Source organism: Pan troglodytes, chromosome 10 (assembly GCF_028858775.2).
Source record: "Pan troglodytes isolate AG18354 chromosome 10, NHGRI_mPanTro3-v2.0_pri, whole genome shotgun sequence".
NCBI lineage: Eukaryota > Metazoa > Chordata > Mammalia > Primates > Hominidae > Pan > Pan troglodytes.
In genome coordinates this window covers 105,602,198-105,629,290 of record NC_072408.2, presented here as the reverse complement: position 1 = coordinate 105,629,290, position 27,093 = coordinate 105,602,198, and the positions used below count along the sequence as shown (strand labels likewise).

General features: G+C 39.6%; 1 protein-coding gene and 1 pseudogene across 22 annotated transcripts in view; one reads left to right on the top strand and one right to left on the bottom strand.

The window, feature by feature from the left end:
• ANKS1B (ankyrin repeat and sterile alpha motif domain containing 1B) overlaps positions 1-27,093 on the top strand; it is a 1,252,139-nt gene that overhangs the window by 1,183,142 nt on the left and 41,904 nt on the right. For 13 of the 22 annotated variants that reach the window (XM_001150610.7, XM_009426057.4, XM_024348224.3 and 10 more), the window contains 4 exons: positions 3,450-3,578; positions 5,562-5,633; positions 22,417-22,428; positions 23,356-23,442. In XM_001150610.7, the coding sequence (XP_001150610.1) occupies positions 3,450-3,578; positions 5,562-5,633; positions 22,417-22,428; positions 23,356-23,442 (300 nt within the window). Of the gene's footprint in view, positions 1-3,449; positions 3,579-5,561; positions 5,634-16,995; positions 17,156-22,416; positions 22,429-23,355; positions 23,443-27,093 lie in introns of those variants that run through there. The other 9 variants (XM_063786995.1, XM_063786994.1, XM_054663440.2 and 6 more) reach the window with 3 other exon arrangements.
• LOC104001658 (probable ribosome biogenesis protein RLP24) lies at positions 9,498-10,078 on the bottom strand (annotated as a pseudogene).

Here is a 27,093-nt window from a genome sequence, read left to right as displayed (position 1 = left end):
TGAATCCCAGCCAAGGGCCAAGGTCATATCTGTCCTTTACGACAGTGTAATGTTAAGTCCAGTTGTTGGAGTCCATCCATTCCCATTAAATTAATTCCAAAAAGAAGAATTAACATCTACAGATTGAGTCCTCTAAATACTTTTAGATCTAAGTTTAAAAAAAAAAAAATAGGCAGGGGTGGGGAGAGAAGTTGATGAATTTCCAGGCGGAAAAGAAATTTATTTTCTAATAAATTCAATCTTAAGAACACTTTTCCCTCTGTTTCAAAATGAATTTCTGGAAATAGCACTAAATCTGATAAAATTCAGTGTCTCTTTCCAGAAAGGTAGAGTCAGTCCCTGTAGGGAATTTGACAATATTTGGACTGAAGCAATATTTGAAGGCCACAAAGAAAATGAAATAAGGATTATATTTCTTTTCCTGGTAATTATCTCCCACCTTAGCACCTAGGGAAAATCCTATCAGATCACTCTGAATTCAAAGCAAGTGGTTTGTGATTTTGGACAAAGTGGAGTCATGGGAGAGCAGATGATGGCGCTGTCTAAACAGATTTAAGTGGATGTTCCACTAATTTCTTCAAGTGGTTATCAAATAAGGGATTTCAGTGATTTCCAGACCGAGATTGGAATGTATGTGCTGGGGCTTGTTATTCCCACAATGGCTGCTACAACTTATGTGGATGATGTAAATATTTGGATCAGCATTTGGCTGTAGCTCTGGCTTTAAATGTATGGAACTCACATTAAAGTTTAATTATAAAAGTGTGTGAGTTAATGGAACAATTAGAGAATGAATTTGCATATGATTTGCATGCTTAATATACTAACACGTGAAATGTTTTCATAACCCTAGCTTCCCCCAGCTCATTCCCATCCCCAGCCCTGTTCCCAGCCCTGGCCCTGCAACTCATGGCACCACCAGCTCATGCCGTGTTCAGACTTTTTTGAAAACTGCCTGTTGAGCTTGGCCAAGGTCTACCTCTGCTGAACTGTAATAGGGTTCACATGAAGATCTGATGCTTGGTTTGAGTTGTCACATCAGCAGACACTGGATCAAAGGATCTTTGGAAGCCATCCAGATCCTCCTTTTGTATCATTCCACGGAGTTGCATGCAAACTTCTGTTGTTTTGTTAACAGTGTTACCTGTGACTTAAATGTACAATACCTGTTTGCCGTGTTGTTGTTGCTTTATCCAGGGAGCGGGAGAAGGAGGGAGAAGTTTAATGGGGGAGATTAGAGGATGATTTGATAGATTTGGGTAAAGCTTTTGTTTAAGAACCCATAGCTGCATGTTTCCAGAGTTTTAAGCTGTTATCACTTAAAGGTTATTACACTCAGCTTCAAAATGATATTGAAATCCACGTATCCTATATTTTGAATTTTATACTAGTTTTTTGAAAGTAAGTTACAGCCAGATGAAATAAAGACCAGAGAGAGAATAAAGAGCCAGCCATTTGAGAAAGAAGGAAAAGAAAAAAAATCAAAATAAGAAGCCAAAGAAAAACTTAATCTAATTTTAGAATTGCAGTCAGTTATCACTTTTACAAACTAAAAATTCATATAAATATAAAAGAAAAACTCAAGAATGAGTCAGGGATGGATAATAAAACAGACAAAAATGCTAAAGTTAATATGGCAAGTAAAGTCTTAACAATACCAACAGACAATATACATGTAACAAAATTTCACATATACCCCATAAATGTGTACAAAAATAAAAAATACCAACAGACAGGGAATAGGAGGATTAAGCAATGTAAAAGTAAATCAGCCATGAAAACAAAACTAATGTGGAGAGTGGCTGAGAACAGAGCGGGAGAGAAAAGCCGAAGGAGTTCCAACTGGTCACACACTAACTACAGTGAGAAGCCAAGGAAATAGCGTGATGCTAACTTTGCTCTTCTGCGATTCGAAGTGACCCATCTCAAGGAGAAAAGCTTCAGGCACTCCACTGCTAAAAAAAAAAAAAAAAAAAAGCCTGTGCGTTACTGAAGTCCTCTAGAAAGGGCTTTTTATCATTGGCAGCTACTTCATATGTCACCTAATGTAAGTCCAAACTGCGCAAAGAAAATTGGAGAGCTAGTTCTTCTCCCCAAAATATGCACCCTATGTACGCCATTCCTAGAGAACTGTGGTTCTTAATCTTTTGGAGTTTCTAGATTCTTTCAAAGAATTTAATAAAGCAGAGAACTTCCTTTCTCTCCCAAAACATACACCTGCATCCAAAATTTTGCATTCTTGTCCTAGACTCCTTAAAAATTCTCCTTAAGAAATCCCACAGTGTGTCAACACACTTTCTAGCACTTCTGTGGAACTTGTTCTCTAACCAAGGTTTTATTTGGTTTTGGAGTTTATGAGACCTTTTTACACTCTTCCAACTCCTGAGACAAGTAATTTCTCATAGTTCTATATATAGCCAAATCTAGGTTAGAAGAGAGTCACTCTAGAAATCTCCCTATTTAGTTTTAGTTATGTCCACTTGAGAACAAAGAACTGAGTTTTGGAAAAATCCAAATCTTTCCCAGGAGAAAGAGTAAGAAATATCTCATGTGTAGTATGTAAGTCAGAGTAGAGCCCAGAAAATACCTGCCAACACTGGCCTTTGACTTTATAGATGCTCACATTAAGCTATTATAGTGATGAAACAGGTTGAGGCTAACCTCATGGAAAATGATGAATGAAATGATGGGAGGTCCTCCTGTTTTAGGTCTGTATCATATGATATACCATCATTTGGGAATGTGCTTGTATTTGTGAATCAGAATCCTCAAAGTACATGCCTATGTACATGTGACCGAACTTGGCATTTCACTGTTTAGTCTTCATTGGTACGTTAGGTTTTCTGAGAAAAGTAGCTGAATCCATCCGAGACAGCGTCATTAAATCAGGGCAATTAAATTCAGATGAGAGAAATTAGTGTCACCCATTAGTAAATTTTTCTTTTAAATTTTGTTTAGCATCATGCTTACACTACCATTTCTCCAGAGATCTAAAATTATTCAAAGTGGCTAGTACATGTCATATTTGGGAACTGAAATTTATAGAACTGTGTGTTCTGAATGTGAAAGCAATTCAAACTAAAAATTTCAGTCAAGTTTAAAAACAGAAAATTCTTTTAAAGATTGTGTGTCCTTTGCTGTTGTGATGGAAAATTGTGATTAGTAAATCATTTATGAATATCTTCGTGTTTTATTTTAAAGTGACTTAGCTTAGGATGTCATTCTAAAAATAGAATAATTCAACTCCACACCTCAAAAATTAACTCAGCCTTGAGAGATATGCTAATACATATAAAAATGTAATAACCAAAGTATTTATATTCACATAAGACACCCAGATGCATTTTGGCACATTCACAGCACCTGTGTGTAAGGTGAGCTCAGGGTAGCTACAGGGAATGAACTTTGCTGACTGCTCATATTGCCTCTAGAATAAATGTCATTTTCAGACAGGAGACTGGGGAGAACCTTCCATTACCTTGCGACCTCCGAATGAAGCCACAGCCTCTACCCCGGTACAGTACTGGCAGCATCACCCAGAAAAGCTTATCTTCCAGTCGTGTGATTACAAAGCTTTTGTAAGTTACCCTCAATTCAGTATTTGGGCCTAAGTGGAGATAGGGGGTATGTTTTCAGCTTGTTTGCATTTACATTGAAAATATACCAAAATATCCATATCCATCACTGAAATTTTTAAAATGTTTTTCTCTTCACTTTTTCTTAAAGTAGCCTTCTATCCAAAGAGAAAGTCCAAATAACTAGAGCTTTAAAACCTTTTTAATCTTGTAAGTTTAAGGTCTGTTGTGACCTCTTATATAGTTGTATATTTTTAAATAAATGTTATAACGTACAATCTTAAAATGGAAATGAGTGTAAATATGGCACATATATATATATCTGCTCACTCACCAAACACTGGGTCTCAAAACACTGGGTCTGCCACTTTATGTAAATACCAGATTCTTTTCACTGTCATCAATAAGATTATACTATTTTTCTGTTTTAGTTGTTTAGTTTAGTTTGGTTTAGTTTAGTTTAGTTGTTTAGTTTTTTAGAAGAGGGGAATTAATTATAATTAGCTGAGAAATGTAATAGGAACTGGTAAATGTTCAAAAGATACTGTAGGTTTTGGGTCAGGTGGTGGTTGTCTTGACGACAGCAGAAAAAGTGGCTGAACCTTCAGCAGTGCATTGAAACTGCCTCTCTTAAAAAGAAACATTTCAATCAGGCAAACTTCCCTGATAACTTAAAAGATAAGGATTTTACCAAAAGATAATAAATTTCACCTTCATTTGATTTAGATGGACATTGTGGTTATCTCATACCAGTTGAGCTTTTTTTTTTTTTTTCATTTTCTGCTTTCTGCCCCTCTTTTACTAAAGCTTACTTATATTGCAGCTTTGGATTTATTTCAGTGGTACTGCCCAAAACCGTAGGATTGAAATGGCTCCTCCCTCCAAACCCCAAGTCCCCAAGCCTTTCTGAACATGCCTTTCTCCAAGGCCCTGACCACGCCTTCTGCTGTTGTGCCCTCTCACGTCTTCTTCAAGTCAGGCACTTCCCTAGTCCACAAGAGTGGTTCCCATCCCCGTCTCTGCAGAGTACTAGGATGTCTCCAGTCTTGTCAGGAAGTGTCCATCAGATATCTTCTAAAATAATTATTGTAATTCACTTTTTTAAAAAACATATATAGCGCTCTTTGGGGGCTGGTGGGGGGAGGGCAAGGGGCAGGGGAATGACAAAAGGCAAAAACCCTACTAAAGCTTCAAAAGGTTGAAGAGGAGTCAGTTGATAGGCAAATCAGACATTTTGTTTAAAACCATTTGGCCCCAGCCAGAAGCTGGAGCACGAGGGGCATTTTGTACCAGGATGATACAGTATGGGGTCTGGTCTTCTAACAACAAAGTAGTTGGCAATTCTTGGGAGACTGTCATCCTTCTAGCTCCATTCAGCCCTCCAGGTGGCACTTCGCACCAGGAGCCCAGCTCTCTTCCCCTGGGAAACAACTGAGAATGCCTCTCTCCCTCCCCCCACCCTCCCATCCCGTTCTCAGGTGGATCAACCATAGGGCACACAGCTGTGAATGAAAAAGGTCCAAAACTGCATCTCTGCCTAAAAGCCTAACATTAATTACCTATGCAGCAGAATAAGCCTAAATGGGGGACATGTTGCTTAGCTTCTCAGCTGTCTCATGCAACCCTGTAATTACAGAGATAGTAGTGTGATTTATTTTTGCAGACATTGCTGCCTCAAAAAAGGGGAAAACATTTTTAGATGCCCCCATTTTGCAGTTAAATATGATTTGAAAGATGGCATCTTTAGAAGATGTTGCAGTTTCATTATAAAGAGCAATTACAGCCCCCAGAACTTATGGTTAATTCTGCTGCATTTTCTCTATGAATGCATTTATTTGTTAGGATTAGTTACTGTCAGTTTTTTAAAGTTATGCAACAACTTACAGCCAGGAAACCTAGCCAGTAATACTTCCACAATTTGTTTTTAAAACATTACTCACATGTATATTCCATTTCATAAATCATTGAATTTTTTTTGTATTTTAGTATTTAGGTTCTATGCTGATAAAAGAGCTTAGGGGGACAGAATCAACCCAAGATGCTTGTGCAAAAATGCGGGTAAGTCTGCCAAACTACTTTATTTCTAGTAGCTGAAATACTAAATACTGGGTATGGATACAAATTGCCACCTTTCAAATTACTATTTTCTCCATCTGTTGGTCTGCTGAATCACATTGGTATTACATAAAAAGGTGCTCTCGCTTTCTGCATGTTTATACTTGAACTTATCTCACTATAGTTTGAGTTAATGTCTATTTGCTATGTTTGTACTATATTTGTTCTTAATTATTTTTAAAGATTTAAAATTAATTGTATCATTTTCGAGATTAGAAAAATGATCTTTATTACAACAAAAGTTTTTAAGCACGCACTCAATAGTCTGAGAATATTTACTGAAAACATCACCAATTGACTAAAATTATCAAAAGCAGAAGTATTAAGAGCATAGTATATAAAGCTAATATTCTTTATGCAATTTCTTATTCAGTTTTTTTTTAAACTTTTTTAAAATTCAACTTTGAGTGGAATGAACTATTTAAGTGTAAATGTTAAAAATGGCAATTCCAGGCCGGGCACAGTGGCTCACGTCTGTAATCCCAGCACTTTGGGAGGTCAAGGTGGGTGGATCACCTGAGGTCAGGAGTTGAAGACCAGCCTGGCCAACATGGCAAAACCCCTCTTACTAAAAATACAAAAATTAGCCAGGCATGGTGGCATGCACCTGTAATCCCAGCTACTTGGGAGGCTGAGGCAGGAGAATCGCTTGAACCTGAAGGCAGAGCTTGCAGTGAGCTGAGATCTCACCATTGTACTCCAGCCTGGGTGACACAAGTGGAACTCTGTCTCAAAAAAAAAAAAAATGGCAATTCCAAATATCTGTGATTAGTGGCTGCTTGATTCCTAGGAGTCTATTTTAGCCAAAGCAACTCTAACTCGTATTGCAGACCCACCTTTTCCTTTTGTGTGTCCCTTGTTCTTGCTTCCTCCATAACAGGTGTATAGAGGCTATGCTGGTATCTGAGTAACTGCACAAATTGAGAATATCAGACCTGTTCAATATAGCATCTAACTAAAGTCAAATTTAAGGTCATTAGTAAGTGGAATCCTAACTTTTATTTATGGCCAATATACCTTGTTGTTTATTTTATATGAGCAGCTTTTGGTGGAAAATAATTTAAGAGCATATAATTACACTGAAACAGCTATGAAGGTAAACATGAAATATCCATTGTTTATGGAAAGCTAAATATGTGTGAATCTTCATGAAATTGAGACTTCAATATGTAATCACTAATATTTTGATCAATTCAACAGCAAAAAAGACTGAAATAGTTATCCTTCTATTTAATGCAGAGTTAGACAGTACTTAAATTGTCAGTACCAGTGAATATTTAACTTAGGTACTGAGTTTAGATAAAAAAACAAGCTTCTGTATATATCAGAAACTCTAAGTTTTAGTTCTGTGGCTGCTTATTTGCCTTAGGAGTCACCTGTTATTCATAAAAATAATATGATAGCTGCTAACATTTACTGAGTCTTTAGAGTGTCCCCTAGTACAATTATTGTCCCCATTTTACAGACGAAGAAATGGAGGCTTACAGAGGTTGAATAACTTGCTCAAGGTCACACAGGGAATAACTTGCCAATCTGAGACTGGAACTCAGGTCTGTCTGACTCCAGAGCCCAGGCTTTTAACCACTACATTCTCCTGCTTCCCTGATCCTCTGTTTTCTTACATATAAAATGAGAACATTAGACTAGATACACTTTAGAGTTCTCCCTGGTTTTATAATTCTGGAAATCTTGTATTCTAAATATTTATCTGGCCTAATTTGTGTCACCAATGAACAATAAGAAAAAGGGAAAGTTTTCATTCATCAAGGCTCATAATAATTTTAGAAATATTCATGAACATGTCTAATAAATTAATTTGGCATCTCTGATTTAATACTCTTAACTAAATTACCTGAGACCAGCTACTCCGGTGTGGTAATCAGCATCAGTATTGCCTAGTGCATGCAGCATCATTTAAAATATACCAGATGTATGATTTGAATCTCAGTCAATTTCATGAAATTGAGTGGATCTGAAATTACATCCTGATAGCAATAGAAAAGCCATTTTAGTAGTCTAAGTAGAGAATAATTTAGTTAAATACTTGTCTGTTGCTTAAAATGAAACTTAGAAAAAAACATATATTTAGAAGCCATTCTTCTGTTTTGGGGGGCATTTTTCTGGTTTGCTGCTCTTGGTGCTTATGTAGTTTACATGAAAATAGAAACTTCATTACTTCTCGGACTATCATAAACCCTTATTTCCAATCTTGATTAAGTAAGTCTCAGTTCTTGATAAAGTAGCTAAGGTTGCATTCACTACATTTCACCGGAGTCTTTCAAAACCAGAAGCATAGGGTTGATCTGCTATCTGGAACTATTCTATTGTGAATTAGAACTTTCACCAACTATAAATGATGTAGATCTCAACTTGCAGCTAATTTTCAGTTTGAACCCCAAGCTGCTGTTTTCTCTGTTCTCAGCATGGTGGCATTTCAGCCAAAAGTCCCAGTTCAATCAAAACTCCCCATGAAAAATACTTTAGGACACAGACGATCTAAAAAGTTGATTCATGGTAATATTATTAGGCCAAAGTATTGTAGATTAAGAGTTACCTGTTTATTCTTTTAATTGAAAAAAAGATGTTTTCTGTTCGAAGTATGCATTTTAGCCAAAATGAAAATGTCTCTCCCAGTAATAAGTAAATCACTGTGGTTCCCAATTCTGATAAATGTTTCCTTAAATGTACTTTGTTAACAAAGATGACTAAAATCCACCGAGTTCACAATCCAGTGGAGGAAACCAACATGTGAACATTTAATTACCCCAAAGTGGTAGAAGTATTACCACAGAGGCACTTTCAAGTTGCCATCAGCCTAAGGGATCATAATAGACGATCTTAAAAATGACATATACTCATGCCCTCCTAAAATCAGTTTATTAGGGCTAATAACAGGTAACAGTTGAGAGCTGTACACCCTGCCCTGCACAACTGAATTATGTGCATTAGTTCACTCAGTCCACGCAGTAGGTATTGCCATTGCTCCCACTTTACATATGGGAAAACAAAGTCCAAGAGAAGTTAAGTCACTTGCCCAAGGTCACACAGACAGCAAGTGGCAGAGCCAGGATTTGAAACCAGGCAGTCCACTCCACTACCCACACTGTGAATCCAGAGACTGGACTGCCTCTCCAATGTGCCAGGAACATTCATTGTCCTGGGTTTTGTTTTTTGTTTTGTTTTTTCACTTTTTTAAATGGTTTATTTTATGTGCAAATAATAAACAGATGTTGTACCCAGAAATTCTACTTTCCAAAAACAGGAGCTTTTTAAAAGAAAACCACATAATAACTTTTAAAAGGCACTGGGATTCCTCTGCTTCTAGATCATTGCTAGGCTAGAAAAATAAAGTTTGTTCTACCAGGAATCACAAGTTAGAACTGAGTATTCTCCAGAGTGGAAATTCTAGAGTGTAGTGTGATTTCAGGCAAAGATTATTCAGTTCTCATCCTCGACATCCACAACTACCTATCAGAAGGGTTAAACCAGCTCAAAACAGTCCAGCATAATTAGGCTTCATCAAACAATGTCATTATGCTCTTCTAAGATGCAAATGAAGCAAAACAGGAAATTCTAAAATCGAAATAATATTTGACACTGTCATACAAATTGTTAGTTCCTTGTTGTATCCTCCCTTCTATAACATTAATAAAAGGAATATTTTACTGCAAAGAATATTTTATTTTATACATCACTAGCCATGAATTTTTGCCATTAGTTATTATACAAATGCTGCCTAGTGCCATTAGATGGCAATGTAGGAAAAATATATTTTAATCACTTTTCATTTAAGTGGCCTTATGTAAAAAATAAACTAATAATTTAGCAGTTTCAAGTCTCCAAAGGGCATTTTCAAATGTTCATAAAAGAAATGGTTACAGAGATTTTTAAGAAGCATCTTCCATGTCCACATCCTCTTGTAGCTGCTGTGCCATTTTCTCTTCCAACTGCTTCCCTTTGCCTGCAAGAGGGGCTCGGATAAGATGGATGTTTTGCTTGACTTCTTTGATATCCTGAACTTTCTGTAGCTCTTTATTTTTCTTCAATCTGTTCATTAAGCTTCGTGTTTCTGTTTGATCTCTTCAATTCTCTTCATTGCATCAGTAGTTTTATTCCATAGCTCTCACTGGTATTTGATAGGTTCATTTCTACGGTTTTCAAATTCAAATGAATTATCCACTGTAAGCTCTTTACCAGCTGCTTTCCAGAATGCTTTGGTCCACCTAACTTTGTGAGGATCGCACTTCTTTTTAAAGTTTTTAATGACATTTAGATTTACAAAATCTGAACACCTTGCAATCATTGCGGATGAACATCATGCCGCGGCCAGGGTGGTTGGGCCCCAAACAGAAATAACACTTCTTGATACACATGTTGAACCCCCATGGGTCCCCATCAACCAAACGCCAAGCTTGCCAAGCTTGAGAGGAAGTCTTTTTTTTTTTTTTTTTTTTTTTTTTTTTTTTTTTTTTTGAGACAGAGTTTCGCTCTTGTCACCCAGGCTGGAGTGCAATGGTGCAATCTTGGCTCACTGCAACCTCCGCCTCCTGGGTTCAAGTGATTCTCCTGCCTCAGCCTCCCCAGTAGCTGGGATTACAGGCACCTGCCACCATGCCCGGCTAACTTTTGTATTTTTAGTAGAGACGGGGTTTCACCATGTTGGCCAGGCTGGTCTTGAACTCCTGGCCTCAAGTAATCCACCCGCCTTGGCCTCCCAAAGTGCTGGGATTACAGGCGTGAACCACCGCGCCTGGCCAAGAATTACCACTTTTAAATAATGTGTCCACAGGACTGGATTTTACAAAGCCATAAGTATATTGCTTTGACTTTTCAGTGGGTTTGTTGTTGTTGTTATGTTGGTTATGAATAACTCTCACTTCAAAGATTCCAAGACATACAGTTTTTGGTGAAGTGAAGGATTTGCTCTGGCCAGATGAGGTTCTACTCTTCAATTTTGCCTCCCTAGGCTTACCCATACTCCATCCCGAACCCTGAATTTTGCCCTGGGGCTTAATTTTCACTAATATACAGTAATGCATCACTTCCCTAATTAAATATACAATTAGGAAACATCTGTTACTGTAAGAGGTAAGCCATTATATTCAATTTAATACTCTCTGCAGTCTTACGTTCTCTAATCCCATAGTTGATGGTTAGTATCATTCACAGGTGTTTGTTCTCAAGGAAATTTCTCTTAAAAAGTAATAAAAATAGGATTATTTGTTGTTTTGCTATTGCAATGTTTGGGTCCCTTATAAATTCAGGATATTAATCCTTGTCAGATGTATAGCTTGCAGATATTTTCTCCCATTCTCTAAGATGTCTCCTTTGCTGTTGTTTCCTTTGCTGTGCAGAAGGCTTTTAGTTTGATGTAATCCCATGTGTCTATTTTTGCTTTTGTTGCCTGTGCTTTTGGAGTCATATCCAAAAAATTCTTTCCCAGTCCAATGTCATGACATGTTTCTCCAGCGTTTTCTTCTAGTGATTTCAGGTCTTATATTTAAGTCTTTAATCCATTTTGAGTTGACAAATAATCAACTTTAAAATGGGCAAATGACCAGAATAGACATTTATCAAAAGAAGACTTACAAATGGCCAAAAAGTATATGAAAAAATGCTCAATGTCATCAATCAGTAGGGAAATGCAAAGCAAACCCAAAGTGAATCATTAGGGAAATGCAAAGCAAAAACCACATCTTACTCCATTTAGAATGGCTATTATCAAAAAGACAAAAGATAACAAATGTTGGTGAGAATGTGGAGAAAAGAGAACCCTTGTACATTGTTGGTGGGAATATAAATTAGTAGAGCCATGATGGAAACAGTATGGTGGCTTCTCAAAAAATTAGAAAGAGAACTACTATATTATCCAGCAATCCCACTATTGGGTATATATCCAAAGGAAATGAAATCAGTATGTTGATATCTGCACCTCCATGTTTACTCTAGCACTATTCACAATGGCCAAGATGTGGATCCAAGCTAAGTGTTTATTTAAAATTGTGTCCATCAACAGATGAATGCGTAAAGAAAATATGGTATATATACACAATAAAATACTATTCAGGGAAAGAAAAAGAATGAAATTCTGTTATTTGTGACAACATAGATGAGCCTGGAAGACATTATGTTAAGTGAAATAGGCCAGACACAGAAAGACAAATACCACATGATTTCACTCATACATGGAATCTAAAAAGTTGATCTCATACAAGTAGAGAATAGAACAGTGGTTATCAAAGGCAGGAAAGGGTAGATGAGGAGGAGGGGAATAGGGAGACGTTGCTCAATGGTAACAAACTTACAATTAGATAGGAAAAATAAGTTCTGGTGCCCAATTGCACAGTAGGGTGACTGTAGCTAACAATGCTGTACTGTATACTTGAAAATAGCTAGAAGAGGATTTTGAATTTCTGAAAACAAAGAAATCATAACTGTTTAAGGTTCCAGGTATGATAATTACCCCTATTTGTCATTACACAATGTATACATATATTGAAACATCACATTGTGCCCCATGAATATGTACAGTTATTATGTGTCAATTAATATTTTTAAAAAATAATCCTCCCCAAAAAAGAAATATCTGTTTTCAACTAAGATGAGGTAGAAATCTGCCTTCCAGATATAAGAAAGGAAATATTTTAAGATTATTTTTAAGTCAGAAATAAGCAAATCTAGTGTATTTAGGTCTTGGAACTTTTATTTCCCAAAGGATTTGGATAGTTTCTCCATAGTTCTCATTGAATCTGTTCCTCTTAATTTGTATGATTTTTAAACTTTCAATCCAGAAGCACTTCTAAAGCATGAATTTTCAAATATACAAATTTCCAAATAATAATCCGTGCCCTAGTTGAAGTATTAAGACTTTTCTCTTTTTTATGTGTTTTAGGAAACAATAGAGGGAATGGGTTGGAAAACTTTTTAAAAGTTAGATCTTAAAATTAGATGGAAATACTAAATGTAAAAGCCTCTTTCCTCTTAGAAGAGACTCAAACTAAAATCATGTTTTGTTCCTCTGTCCTCATACAAATTCCTTCTGTGACAAGTTGTCATTTTCAGATATAACTTCAAGAATTAGTTCTTAGGAATCAGACCGGGAAAAAAAACTTTTAAACAACTATTTTTTTAAAAGTCTCTGTTGAGCTGGGCACAGTAACATGCACTTGTACTCCCAGCTACTTGGGAAGCTGAGTCAGGAGGATCACTTCAACCCAGGAATTTGAGACTGTAGTGTACTATGATCACACCTGTGAACAGCCACTGCATTCTAGCCGGGGCAACATAGCCAGATCCCATCTTTAAAAAAAAATTCTCTGTTGCCCAATTTCATGGAAGCATCAATTATTTTCTTTCATTCTCTCCCAAATACTGCGTGAGTCATAGTGAATACAGCTTCTAAGCCCATAAATGTGTGTTGTGTGTCTATTGAATCGCAATGCCCAAAAAGAAACAGCCACATAGATTACTCCTTATTGCTGATCCTTGCTCACATGTGCCTTTCCCATTGTGAATGTTTTCTTTTTTTTTTTTTGACTGTCTCCCAGGCTGGAGTGCAGTGACCCAATCTTGGCTCACTGCAACCTCTGCCTCCCGGGTTCAAGCAATTCTCCTGCCTCAGCCTCCTGAGTAGCTGGGACTACAGGCGTCCGCCACCACGTCCGGCTAATTTTTGTATTTTTAGTAGAGACAGGGTTTCACCATATTGACCAGGCTGGTCTCGAACTCCTGACCTTGTGATCTGCCCACCTCGGCCTCCCAAAGTGCTGGGATTACAGGCGTGAGCCACCACGCCCAGCCTCCCATTGTGAATGTTTTCTTACGGGCCTACTCTAGAAGGCTAAAGAGCACCAACCATCTTATTCCATATTGTCTTCAAACCCCAGTTCTCTTTGTTATTTTTTATAGCCCTTGTTGCTAGCTTTTCTCCCATATAACACCCTTACTACTTCACATCACTGAAAGATTTCCTGGGCTGCTTCTGTCTTTAATTCCCACTTGTCTCAAGCTCTTTCTAAACATGTTGATTGATTGAGTCTCTTCTCATTGGCCCAGGTATATTGATCCACTGAAAGTTCATTGTTGCAACCACCATTTCCCTGCCATCATAACAAGTAGCCTGGAGAGTGTTCAGTTATGCACACAGATTTCAATTTTGTTTCTGCTCTCTTTTGCCAGTGCTTTGCTTTGGAGAGGGACTTTCTAAGTGAAAGCATCTATCCTCAGAATAACAATAACAGCTGGCCGAGCAAGGTGGCTCACACCTGTAATCCCAGCACTTTAGGAGACTGAGGCAAGAGGATCTCTTGGGGCCAGGAGTTTGAGACCAGCTTGTTCAACACAATAAGACCCCCATCTCTACCAAAAAAAATACTGTTTTTAAACAGTAATAGCTAAAATCTGTTGATGTTCACTACATGCTAGGCACTGAATTATCCTGTACAATCCTCACAACTCTAAAATGTAGACGCTATATTAACATACCCGTTTACAGATGAAGTAACTAAGACACAGGGAGGTTGAGTACCTAACCACGCCGCAAGGAAGGAATGGAACTAAGCCAGGAATCCAAACATACCCTGTGCTCTCATTTGCTGACAACTACCCCTTTCTTCTCAGAGGAAGGAGCTCCTCAGTGGGTCCCTTCATAAGCTCAAGATGGCTACACACACCCCCAAAAAACACAGAAGTTGCACTTATAAGTGATAGATTCAAACAGTGTGTTTTTTCACACATTTGCAATTGGCATTTTTAATTAAAATCATACATTTCTAAAATTTTATTACAAAAGCAATACACGTTCATTACTGTTCACTTCTAAAATAGAAAAACAGGAAGGAGAAATAAAAACAACTGTGATTTTACCACCTAGAAGTGGTAAATTCCTCCCTATTAACATCTTATGCTTGTGTAATCCTCCAGACCAATTATTTATGCATTTGTAGGTACTATTTTTCTAGTAAGAAGTGGAAATATTGCATATCCACTGTTTTACCGTGTATTTTAAACACAATAATATATTTTGAAATATTTTTATTCCTATACATATTCATCCCCAATATCATTTGTGGTGGTTGGTTACAATATTCCAATCCATAGTTGAACCAAATTTATTTAACCAGTTCTCCTTGTTGGTCATTCGGTCATTTCCAGTTCTTTTCCAATGATAGCCAGTACTATGGGTAACACCCTTTACCTAAATCTTTTGCAGTTGGTTTGATTATTTCCTTAGAATGAGCCACTAGATATAGAATGGCTGGATCAAAGGGTATACACACTGTGAAACTTTGGATAACTATTCCCAAATTGCCTTCTAGAAAACTTCTTCCAGATTACACTCCCAGAGGCAGTACACAAGCCCATGTTCATGTTTGCCTGTCACATCTCTCAAGAGCATGTGCTTAATTTGAGGGAGAATGGGGAACTTTAATAAAAAAAAAAAACAACTGTACATCTTCATCTTCAGCAAGACCCCTGATCTTATTAACTCTATCGTTGTTTTTTCAGGTTTTTTGTTTTTGTTTTTGTTTTGAGTCTCTCTGTCGCCCAGGCTGGAGTGTGGTGGTGCAATCTTGGCTCACTACAATCACTGCCTTCCAGGTTCAAGCAATTCTCCTGCCTCAGCCTCCCGAGTAGCTGGGATTACAGGCGCCCGCCACCACGTCCAGCTAATTTTTAAATTTTTAGTAGAGACGGGGTTTCACCATGTTGGCCAGGCTAATCTTGAACTCCTGATCTTCAGTGATCTGCCCGTCTCGGCCTCTCAGAGTGCTGAGATTATAGGCATGAGCCACTACACCCAGCCAACATCTATTCTGGGTGCAACTCTTGAATCTGTCATTATGAACTGAACTCTTTGTTTTATGTGAAGAATGTTTTATCCATTCACAGTCCCTGAGAAACCATGAAGAATTAAATAATTCTTGTTAATTGCTCTCAAGACCAAGAGCTGTAGCTAAATGCTAACTAAGGATTTTTGGAAATCACTTGTCAAGTGGAGAACAGTGTGTTTTGATAAACTAGATTCTTTCTGAATTAATGTAGGTTGCAGTACAGCGAGTTTACATGCACAGCAGCAGAGAACAGTTCTGACAGTAACTTTCAATCAAACTGATCGACCGCATTTTTAGAGCAGTAGTTCTCAAAGTATGGTCTCAGACATGCAGCATCAGCAGCATATAGAAACGGAGGGCACCGCTTTGTGCTGTGCCAGACTTGTGCTCCAGAGCATGTGAGTTACACAGGCAGTACAATGGCCATGTCATATGCAGGAGGTGTGGTTTCAATGGCTGCTTGCCCACTGTCTGTTCTTGTCACCTGGTCTTAGGTTCTGTATTCCCTCAGCCTTTGTGCCAGACCTCCTATGACCAGAAAAGTCCTTGCGAGGTCATTTAGCCTCATTAATGACAGATGAGAACCCAAACTATTTTTAAAGATGTCTAGAGGGGGAAACTTCCCAGCTGCCCTTAGGAATCCTTCTACCCTGTCAAGAAGGCTTTTCTTCTTAATGCTTGCAATTTGAGCCAGTTTGCTTTGCAGAAACGAAGACCTAAGCCTTGCCTCCTTGAGACTGAAAACTCTCATGATCTTTTCTTTTTTTTTTTTTTTTGTCTGTTTTCTTCTCTTTTCTAGAGATGGGGGGTTTCACCATGTTGGTCCGGCTGGTCTTGAACTCCTGACCTCAGGTGATCCACCCACCTCAGCCTCCCAAAGTGCTGGGATTACAGGCGTGAGCCACCGCACCCAGCCAAAATCTTTGAAGTTTTCTCCACCCCATAGGAATGTCTTGGTAACCCTCTAATCACATTTGTGGTCCTCCTGCAAGCTTTGCAAGGCCTCTTTGCTGGCTCTGGGTACCAGAGCTCTCTGAAAGTTTGCTGAGCTCTCAGCGTGTTGAGAGGCTGGCACTGTGCTTCCTTTTTTTTTTTTTTTGGAGATGGAGTCTTGCTCCGTCACCCAGAGTCTCGCTCTGTCACCCAGGCTGGAGTGTAGTGGTGCCATCTCAGCTTACTGCAACCTCTACCTCCTGGGTTCAAGCAATTCTCCTGCCTCAGCCTCCTGAGTAGCTGGGACTACAGGTTCCCACCACCATGCCCGGCTAATTATTTGTATTTTAGTATAGATGGGGTTTCACTGTGTTGCCCAGGCTGGTCTCGAACTCCTGAGCTCAGGCAATCCGCCCACCTCAGCCTCCCTACGTGCTGGGATTACAGGCGAGAACCACCACGCCCAGCCTGTGGTTCCTTATAACGCTGGCTACGTGCTTGTTACGATACATTAATTCACTGGCCTGTTCCTTTAACAGTCATGGAGTTCAGCAACCATTAGATCGAATCCTATGAAACTGCTGGTACTTAGCCATTCTTGACTTGAAAAATGGCTACTTCATAGGGCTCAATGTAAGACCATGTGCTAGTCATTATGGTGAAGACAAATCAAGAAAGGTGTGGGCAGTCCTCAAGGAGCTCCCTATAGGGAAGCAAGCAGACCACGCTGAGACCCAGGGCAGTGCACGGGAAAAGTGGCAGAGAGGGGAACAAGAGAAAAGCCATCCTGTCAGCCTGGGAGACCGCGGAAGCCTTTCCCCAGAAAGTGGCCTTTAAGCTCAGTTTCAAATGGTGAGAGTTCATTTCAAATTGCTGATTGGTGTTCTGCTTTTTATCTCTTGTAATCCCACAACCTAGCTAGTTTCACTGCCTACAAAATCACCACAATAATGCTTATTTTGTGTATGTTTTTTAATCATTTGAAAGTCACTTAGGGCTACCAAACATAATTGCTTGATCCTATTTTAATTTACTTGCTGAAATGGAATATAATAATTAAGCTTTGAATCTAACTAAGGAAGATATTATATGCCAAAATTAATAGTTATGACTCAGGACTGAATATCTAACTAGAAAGCATTCTCAGGATAGCCATGTGTAGGTTAAAAATATACTGTAAGTTGGATGGCAACAGACCATCCGGAAATCCCTTCCCCAGCCTGTGCTTCAGATACACTGGGAGCAATCGGGGCATTGTAAGAATGAAGGGTTGGTGGCGTCCTCCCCACATTAGCCTGACTGTTTTCCCTGTCTGTGCTGATGGTGGGGCACTAATGATTCTTACTCGGAACATTAACACCACTCCAGACTCAAAGAGCATTACAGCTCACAACTGAAGTGCTCCCCGTCATAAACCCCTCTGCTTTCATTCGTGCTCGGAAAAGTCTTGCTCTGAGATTAGAGTTCGTGCACTCTGGAAAGGGTATCTCCATACTATTGATTCTGCATTCAAAATGGAAAACCTACTTATTTTCAGAACATGCTTTAAGGCAGTAATAAAAGCACCAATGATAATTTCTGACCTGATACCAAGCCGTTCATAATTTAAAATTAAAAAGGAGAAGAAGAAAGATGGTTATTTCTTTCTCTTGGTGATTTCAAAATCTCTTCTTTTTAAAAATGCTCTAAAAGCATTCAGTGACTTACTAAGAACAATATTTCAGGTGGCCACCTCCAGATATGAAATTCTGATTCCTGTTTCTGTTTAATGGTTATAGACAATATAAACTCAAGTGCTTAAAGAGAAGACTGCCTTTGAATTTAGGATTCAAATGTTGCATTGTATTTTAGATTTCAGAAACGTAACATCTCTATATAACTAAATATCATTTCTCTTGGAAAAATAAAAGTATGATCCTCTTAATTTGGGAAATTGTGAACAAAATACATTTGAATATCACTATAATGCTTTTTGCAAGCGACCAAGATGCTGTAAAAATTAAAATAATTTGGAGCCTTACCCAGGAGTATTTATCTGCTTATGTACTCAGAGGTCTCCATTACAAATTAGTCTCTTCTGTAAAGCTGGCTCTGAAGGGGGGTAAATTTGAGAACATTGGGAAACCTGAAAAGTGCCACAAAGAGCATGGCATAGGGAAAAGCAACTAGAAACGAAAGAGAACGATAACAGAAGGTTCGCCTTGAGCATCTTTCACTGGGGAAATGGGCCTGAAGTACAGAGTTCTGTTTATACAAATCAATAAAGCTTGAATTTTTAACAGAAACATATGGGAGTATTAATTATACAGACACCCAGCAGAGCATGCAGATAGATAGGTCATAGAAACCAATGTTGCCTGAGAGCATGTGCTCAGTAACTTGATGTTCAGAGTAGGCGCCTTCATCCCTGGGAAGGAGAAAAGAATGATGATCATAACACCGAAGAGAAAATGGGGAAGGAGGGACTTTGACTGCCTGTGATTGGACTGAAGCCCCGTGCTCACATTTTGATGCCTGTAAAGCCTTCATGAAATGAAGTGGGCACTTATTAGATTTCTTGCCTCCCAGATTAGACTCCCTGAAGACTCAATAACTTTGATCTTTGCCTTTTTTTTCCTTTTTCTTTTTCTTTTTTTTTGAGACGGAGTCTCACTCTGTTGCCCAGGCTGGAGTGCAGTGGCGCGATCTTGGCTCACTAGAATCTCTGCCTCCTGGGTTCAAGTGATTCTACTGCCTCGGCCTCCTGAATAGCTGGGATTACAGCCACCCACCACCATGCCTGGTTAATTTATTTATTTTTAATAGAGATGGGGTTTTGCCATGTTGGCCAGGCTTGTCTCAAACTCCTGACCTCTGGTGATCTGCTCACCTCAGCCTCCCAAAGTGCTGGGAATACAGGCATGAGCCACCATGCCTAGCCTCTTTGCCTTCTTTCTATGCATTTTCATCTTTTGCTAAAATTATGTATGAAAAGACCTCTTTGGAAACTCTTGTCAAAGTACACCATCAGAAAACCCCTTTAAAAGACGATGGATCCTTATCTTTTGTAGGGTGTATAAATGCCTTCAAGGAGGGGCTCTACCCAGAAGATTTCCCACCCTCCCTTTGAACTCTCTGGCTGGTCAGGATCCATCAGCTTCTTGTCAAGTGACTCAGTGGAGAGAGCAGTACAGTTTGGGCTCCAGATTGGAAAGCATGGCCACCCCCAACACTGCCATTCATAGAGGCCTGTGCACAGCCTGCATCACTGACACCATAGTGCTGCCTCCAGTTAGGAGAGCAGAGATTCCTGGGACCCATGGAAGAAAAAGAAATGACTATCCTTCATCTTTTCTTTTTTTTGTTCAACTTGGCTGAGCATCTGATGTGGAATCTTTGTACCATCACAGGAACCACTGCTGATGCCTTCATGTCAGCTCAAGAGCTGTGTCCTGACCTGCCTGTTGTTCCAGCTTTCTGCTTCCTTTAACTGGCATCCATTGCACAGCTCACTGTGTTCTCCTCTCCAGCTGCTGCCACCATTTTCTTGAAGCGACTCTTAATGAAATCAGCAACAATTTTTTCTTGTTGCAAAAGCCAGGGATTCCACCCAGTAAGCCCAATGAAAGTAGCAGCTCCTGTGTGAGCCAGCCACTGTGGTAGGCACACCATTTTAGGCCTTGTTAGTCCTCATGGCATGGGGCATTGCTCCTACCTTCTAAGCCCTCTCCTCTTTGGCTTCTGTGATACTGTGTTGTAGGCATCTTCCAACTTCAATTCCAGTTCCTTCATTAGCTCTAGTTTCTGCCCCACCCCTTGGGATTTCATCTTCCCCTGAAGTGTGTCCTTCCCTCTTTTCTTGTTCACTCCTTAAACCACCTTGTCCACTCCCACCTCCTTGGCCATCCATGTATGTAGGTGGATTTCCAGATCTGATTCTCATTTCCTACTGGATATCTCCACCTGCTTATCAAACTGAGCATGTGCAAAAGCATTTCCATTATGCTTACGCAAAAACACTTTCCCCTCCAGTATTCCTTATCTCAGTGGCTTCTTCATCTATGGAATCCTCCCACCCATTCATCTTCCATGGCAGATCAATCAACAGAACCTCTCAGTTCTTCCTCATCGACATTGTGGTGCCTCCTCCTGTTCTCCAATGCCTCTACTTCAACTCAGGTGCTTAGGGTCTCTCCTTTGGATTTGCACAATAACTTCCTGACTCCCTGCATCCAGCCTCTAGCTCTTCCAGTCCCTCCTTCATAAACAACCACCAGAAGAATCTTTCTGCAACACAGGTCTGATTGTGTCACTCTCTAGTGAAAAGCTTCCAATGGACCCTAACTTGGCAGAGTAAGTCACAACCTTCCAAACCTACTCTACCACTCTCATCTCCACCAGTTACCCAAACCCACCACATTCTCATTTCTAGGCCTCTGTGCATGTATTAGTTCTGTTGCTAAAACAGCCTCTTTTGGCCTCTTTGCTACTTGGAAAATGCTTATTCATCAAGAGTCAGCTCAATCACCCCTAGTAGGCCGTCATTGTCTTTTGAATGAATGAATGAAGACTGGCCCCACTCTGTCAAGCAAAATAAGGCTGTTTTTATTCACTATCCTGGAGGCATGTTGTTCATATTGCTCCTGTCACATTTGTCAACATTGTAATTGTAGCTGTTCTTCCTATCAGACCTAGCAGGCATGTTCATGTGTAGCCCCTGGGCTGCCTCTTCCTCTTCTTCTCCCATGGCAGACATCATTTCCAGCCCTCTTTTCTACTGAGCTCAGACACAGCTCAGAATCTTTCTCAACACAGTGCTTTCAGCAGACTGGTGTTTGCACACAGTTTGAGGTCTGTTTGCCATCCCTGAACTAGACTCGAGCTTTTCCAGTGACAAGCACAGTGGGCTGCCTAAAGTAACAACTCGATTGCTGAACAAATAACGAATGGATTTTCATCTGAATATTAGCTATATATTGCTTCGCATTACAGATAGATCTGTCCAGGAGAATGGATTCATGGCAAAAGATAAGTGAGGTGATTTACCGAAATCCACTGTGACGCTTTGCAGAAAATTTTTCACATATGCATTCAGTTATTCCAACTATCGCCTGGGCTGCCCCAGCCCTCCCTCTTTACAGAGTTCAGCCACCGCGTTGCCTTAAAATCAACACATTGCACATGATTTCTTCTAGCCTGCCTTTGATGTGTCTTGCACATTTTTAAGAAGTGGTTGGAAGAAGCATTAAAACGAGTTTCTAACCTTATATTTTATTTTCATAATCTCTCTTTTTGGCAATCACAAAGGAACACTGATGCATCCAGGGAATTTCAAAACTGGTTAAAAAGCAAGAGAGCTGCTTTTTCACATCCTGTATACAACAACAGATATTAAATAACAATACTTTTAGTAAGCCATTGTTTTTGAAACAGGTGTAGTAACTCTCAAAAAGATGTTGTGTCAAAACAATCAGGAAAATGTGAAACACCCCTTTTCACAGCTCAACTAAAAGATGCAATCGAAGTCTCATCATTGAGTTCAATGAGTTTCACTCACACTATCCAATGAAAAGCCTTCTTGAATTCTGGCTGCATTCCAGAATTTAAAACTAGAAAATTGGGAAATATAAATGAAGAAATCAAGAAAGTTTCTATTTTTTCCTGCTTCCCTTAATAGACATAAGACAACTAGTTGTTGAAAGCTCAAGGTGGAAGGTTCTTGTGTGTCAGTCCTAAGACTGCGGTGCAGTAAACAGAATGATGAGAAACAGAGAAAGGGGCCTGTGAAAGCCTGCAGCATTTCTAAAATAACAGTGGCACTGCAACTTTGATGACTCTGAAGCCTGTTCTTTTGTGGCATCTTTTGTTTTTTAATGAATTTACACTGTTGGTGAATTATTGAAATGGTTTCCTCTCTCTCACCTTTTATATGTTTTCTCTCCTATTATGTTCCCATCTGTCTTAACTGGAAAATCCACCAGGCTAACTGTCAGGTAGGTTCTTCTTGATGTTTAGTGTGATTATTACTAGTATATATAGAGGGCAATGAAGTAAACAGACTGCTGGTGACTGGTGATGAATGATAAAGCTAAACAGGAAAGGCACATACTAAATTATAGAGAAACTTTTTGCAGATGCATAAAACTGTACAAGCTGCAAACTCTAAGCACATTCAGCCAGTGTGAACATCTATTACAAGAACTTGGCCTAAGGGAATGTAGCAGCTCTAAATGATAAAGTAGGTTACCTGGGCTGTCCAGCATTTTGCTGTGGCTCAAAACCCAGACTGCTCCTGGAGGGCTTCATTGTTCTAGAGCATCATTACATCCCTTGTGGTCACAAGTGATTCTGCTGTAAATATAATATCAGCATTTATGGATTTGGTCCAGTTCAAGAACAATACATAGTGATATCTTTTACATCCCTATTTTAAGTATACATCCAAGCATTATCTGTGCCTGGAAGAATGAAGGTAACCAGGAAAAGGGGGGGTGCATATATTTTGTTAATGTCAAAGGCACCCTTGGAGTTAAGTCCGAAGTGGTTTAACTCTTGTGAAAGGAACAGTCACTTGAAATTGCAGTAGGAGACAGACCTCTTCATTCACCCTTTAGTGTCAGGGAAAAGAAGTACTCCTTCATCCACACAAAGTAGCGGAACAAACTCTTTTTAGATCCTCAAGGGCAAGACGGATAACTTTATAAGCCCAAAGTATAGCTAAGCCCAAGAGAGGAGAGGCAGACATTAAAATTAGAGTGTGCGTGGTCTGTATCTGATGTGTGTGTGTGTGTGTGTGTGTGTGTGTGTTGTTGTTGTTGTTTTTAATTTGAGCTCATCTTTATCTTTCAGGAGGAAAAATTGTGTGCTTCAGTTGCCACGCAACACAAACTGCTCTAACAGCTTTCTAATTTTAATTTCAGAAGTCTACAGAGCAAATGAAGAAGGTCCCTACTATTATTCTTTCTGTCTCATATAAAGGAGTCAAATTTATTGATGCAACAAATAAGGTAAGTACCACTCCTCTCTCTGGTTTAGACCCCAGATGCAGTCCTGAGTGTATGATCTAAAATCCTTTGCTTCCTATAATACCCAGCACTCCCCACTGTAATCATCCCTTTCCCCCAACCTTCATGCTTCCTACATATACCTATAGATACACGCTCATGTACACACACACATACACTTTCATACATACAGAAAGGAACCATTTGGGGGAAGGGCTTGATCTGGGGTTTCTATAAATATTGTGCTTTCACTTTGTCATGATGCTTTCTCTAATAGACTGTGGCCACTTATTATCTAGCATGTCCCTTTGGATCTGGAGAACATTGAAACAGAAAACAAAAATCACTTGTAGATTGAAAAGTCAACAATGTCATCACTCCTCCATCAGAGGAGATGTTACTAGATAAAGGGCTAGAACATTTGTCTTTCTGTTTATCTAGAGATATATATGTGTCTTTTCTGTTGATAATTTTCTGACTTTTTAATTTTATAACTACACTTAATTCCCAGCCTCTGAGATGGGAGAGAGTTTCAGCTGTACTGTTTTCTTAAGAGACACAATCAGAAAAGAGCCCAGGCCATGCTGTGGCTCCGCTGTGACTTCTTCCTCACAGTGGGAATAGTTTGTGGGCTGTGATGTCAAGCGTGGTCAGTGGGGTTGCATTTTACTGAAAAAGCATTCCTTTCTTGACAAAGACAACAGCGTCGTGGTGCTGAAGTAGAAAGCTTGGGTGTGACCATTGTCCCTCTCCATAAACTCAAAGCTGACTGACTCCTCCTCACAAAACCCCAAACGTTCATGTGTTTTATTCCTGCATCCTTTCAACTAATCAAGTACAGAAGGAGGGTAAAAGAGGTGATCACCATTGGTGAATGCTGGTCTTTCTCTGGACCTCTCACCCAGACCTCCCACCTGGACCCCCTCCGTTTTGGAGAAAGGGAACAGAAGTCGTGAAACAGGTGAACTTAAGAAACAGCAACTTAGGGCCAAGGCAACTGGATTTAGGTTCCAGGGAAAAGTTTCACGGGCAGTGACTCTTTGGTGTCTCTATTAAACCCCAGCATCTGAATCGGAAGTTTTTCCAATTGGTTTTCTGTAACGAAAGAGATTGTTGTTTCAGTAGTTAGGTAAACCCAAGTTCCCCAAATCTACTTGGGAAAACAACCTCCCGGTTATAGAAAAAGTTCTGAAACCCAGGCAAAAAGCGTATAACCCAGCATCATGCTGACCAATAATATCAGCATAATGGTGATTCCAACTGTGCAAAATAATTGTTGATGGTTGTTGACAGATAATAATTGTGGAGACTCAAATAAGAACAATGCTGATTGATTTGCTTTTTTATTTCTTGGAAGCATCTTTAGTTCCTGGTATATAAAATTACTTTATCCTTAAATTATAGTCAGTTGGTTTTAAAACTTCTAACACTTTATGGAACACATTATAGAATGGCAAAGATACCATTGCTATTGCTGTATCTAAATCTTAAGAAAGACTTTGGCACCTGGATTTTTTTTTTCCTAAATTGAAACAACTCCCTCTATCCCATTTATGCTTGGAAAGCTTGAATAGCAGTATATTTTCAGTGGATGAATTTGACACTCTCTTAGATGAACAACTTTAGCAGACTTGGATTCTGACAATTTCTAAACAAGTGGCATTTGCCCTGAGAAGTTCCTACAGTCCTAAGGCGATCATTTCATGATTCTGGGGGTATGGCTGGATGCAGCTGTATTAATAGCATTCTCTCTAACCCACTCTCCACAATCAGAGGAATGAAAGAGAGCTCTGCCGGTTCCATTGTATGTTGCTTACTGACACGGCAAGGGACACAGAAGTTGATGCTCCTGTACCTCAAGGAGATACTTCTACTTCAATTGCCAATAATTAGATGAGTTTTAACCATAAACCTCTGCTCACTGATGACTACTCTTGGAAGCAAAAGCACAGAAAGATATGCAAAAGATAATTCTATGTAAATAAAGATGCTAAATAAAGAAGGTCAGCATATTTTTTCAAGTCTTTGCAGTGTGGTCCTCAACATATTTTCAGAATCTAGAGCAAAGGCAAAGTGCCTATGTTGGTGGCAAGTGGAGCCAATCTGTGAATGTATGACAACATGTGCCTGGCTTTTTAAGGAACTGAAGGATGTTAATTTCAACTGGCTATACAGGGTCCACATCCCAGTGACCTGCAAGGTAGCTGATCTCCCCCAGTATGACAGTGGGTAGGGAGAGTGTGGGTGACTCAGGGCAATAGTCTAGTAGTTGCTGTGTAGGGAGCCCAAGTAGAGAGATTGTGTTTAGAAGGTTAGAAGAAAGAAAATAGTGGAAGGCCGTATTGGTGGAGTTTGACTGGGTAAGACTGAGAAATACTACCATCAGCCAGGGTGGGAGGACTGGCTTCAGAAGGGACGGAGGATCCACAGTTGAAGGATCATCCTCAAGTTGTGGTGTGAAAGGAACCATGCCCAGATACCTAGATTCTAGCAGTGTGTGCGAGGACACCTGTGTATGCTACTTTGTTCTAGAGCAAAGAGCACAGCAGAAAAGGAGCAGATTGATAAACTCCAGAGTCCTGCTTTCTGTTTTCACCAGGGATTTCCCCCACTGGGCAGTGCTGTGTCAGTGGGCCACTTTGATTTGAAGCAAAGAACTTTTAATATACAAGCATTTTTAAAGATCTCGCCATTTCAGGTACTAGAGGCCACTAGGCCTGGAATTCAAGCGATTCTCATGCCTCAGCCTCCCGAGTAGCTGGGATTACAGGTGTGTGCCACCATGCCCGGCTAATTTTTGTATTTTTAGTAGAGATGGGATTTCGCCGTGTTGGCCAGGCTGGTCTCGAACTCCTGACCTCGGGTAATCATCCGCCTCAGCCTCCCAAAGTGCTGGGATTACAGGCATGAGCCACCACGCCCAGCCTACTGTTCATATTTTATGTTTTCATCGTACTTTATTCTTCAACAGTACTCTCCTAACCTTGCATCTCGTACCCCTGCCTTGGTCAGAGAGGGCATTGTTTAATCTGCCCTGGGCAGCTGGAGACCTGAAGGCCTCAGTCCCTTGGCTCAGTGCTGCCCTGCAGTCACACAGCCTGTTGGTCGTGAAGAACGACTAAAACTTGATTTTCAACCTCCCTAACCTAATGCTTTTTCTGTTACTCCACAGCTACCTTCCACAAATTAGTTTGAAGTGCAAACTAATTCATTGTGTGATAATTCATTGTGTGTTAATTACTCTTCCCTTCCTATTAGCCCCCATTAGACTTTGTGAAAGATGAACCCTCCGTGAAGCATTTCTTTCCTTTGATTATAATAAATAAATGGGTTTGGCTGAATTCGTGGGAAAGGGTTAGAGGCCTAGTTATAAACTCATAAATGTATTGCCTAGCAACTTAGGAAATGAATTGAATCACTAATCCTGATTTAAGAAGAAGGAAGCAGAAAGCGATCTTGAATTAAAAGTGGAACTTGCAATAGATTTAGCACTAAAGTGTTTTAGATAAATCACCTCAGCCTTCTGTTGATCAATAGCCCAAAGGTTGCTCTAGCAGGGAATTCGGCCTGGGGGACTGCAACTGTTTAGTAACAGACCCTTCTTCAGGTTGGGGGAGTCGGGGAGGGAGGTTTTCCGAGAGGAGACACGGTTTC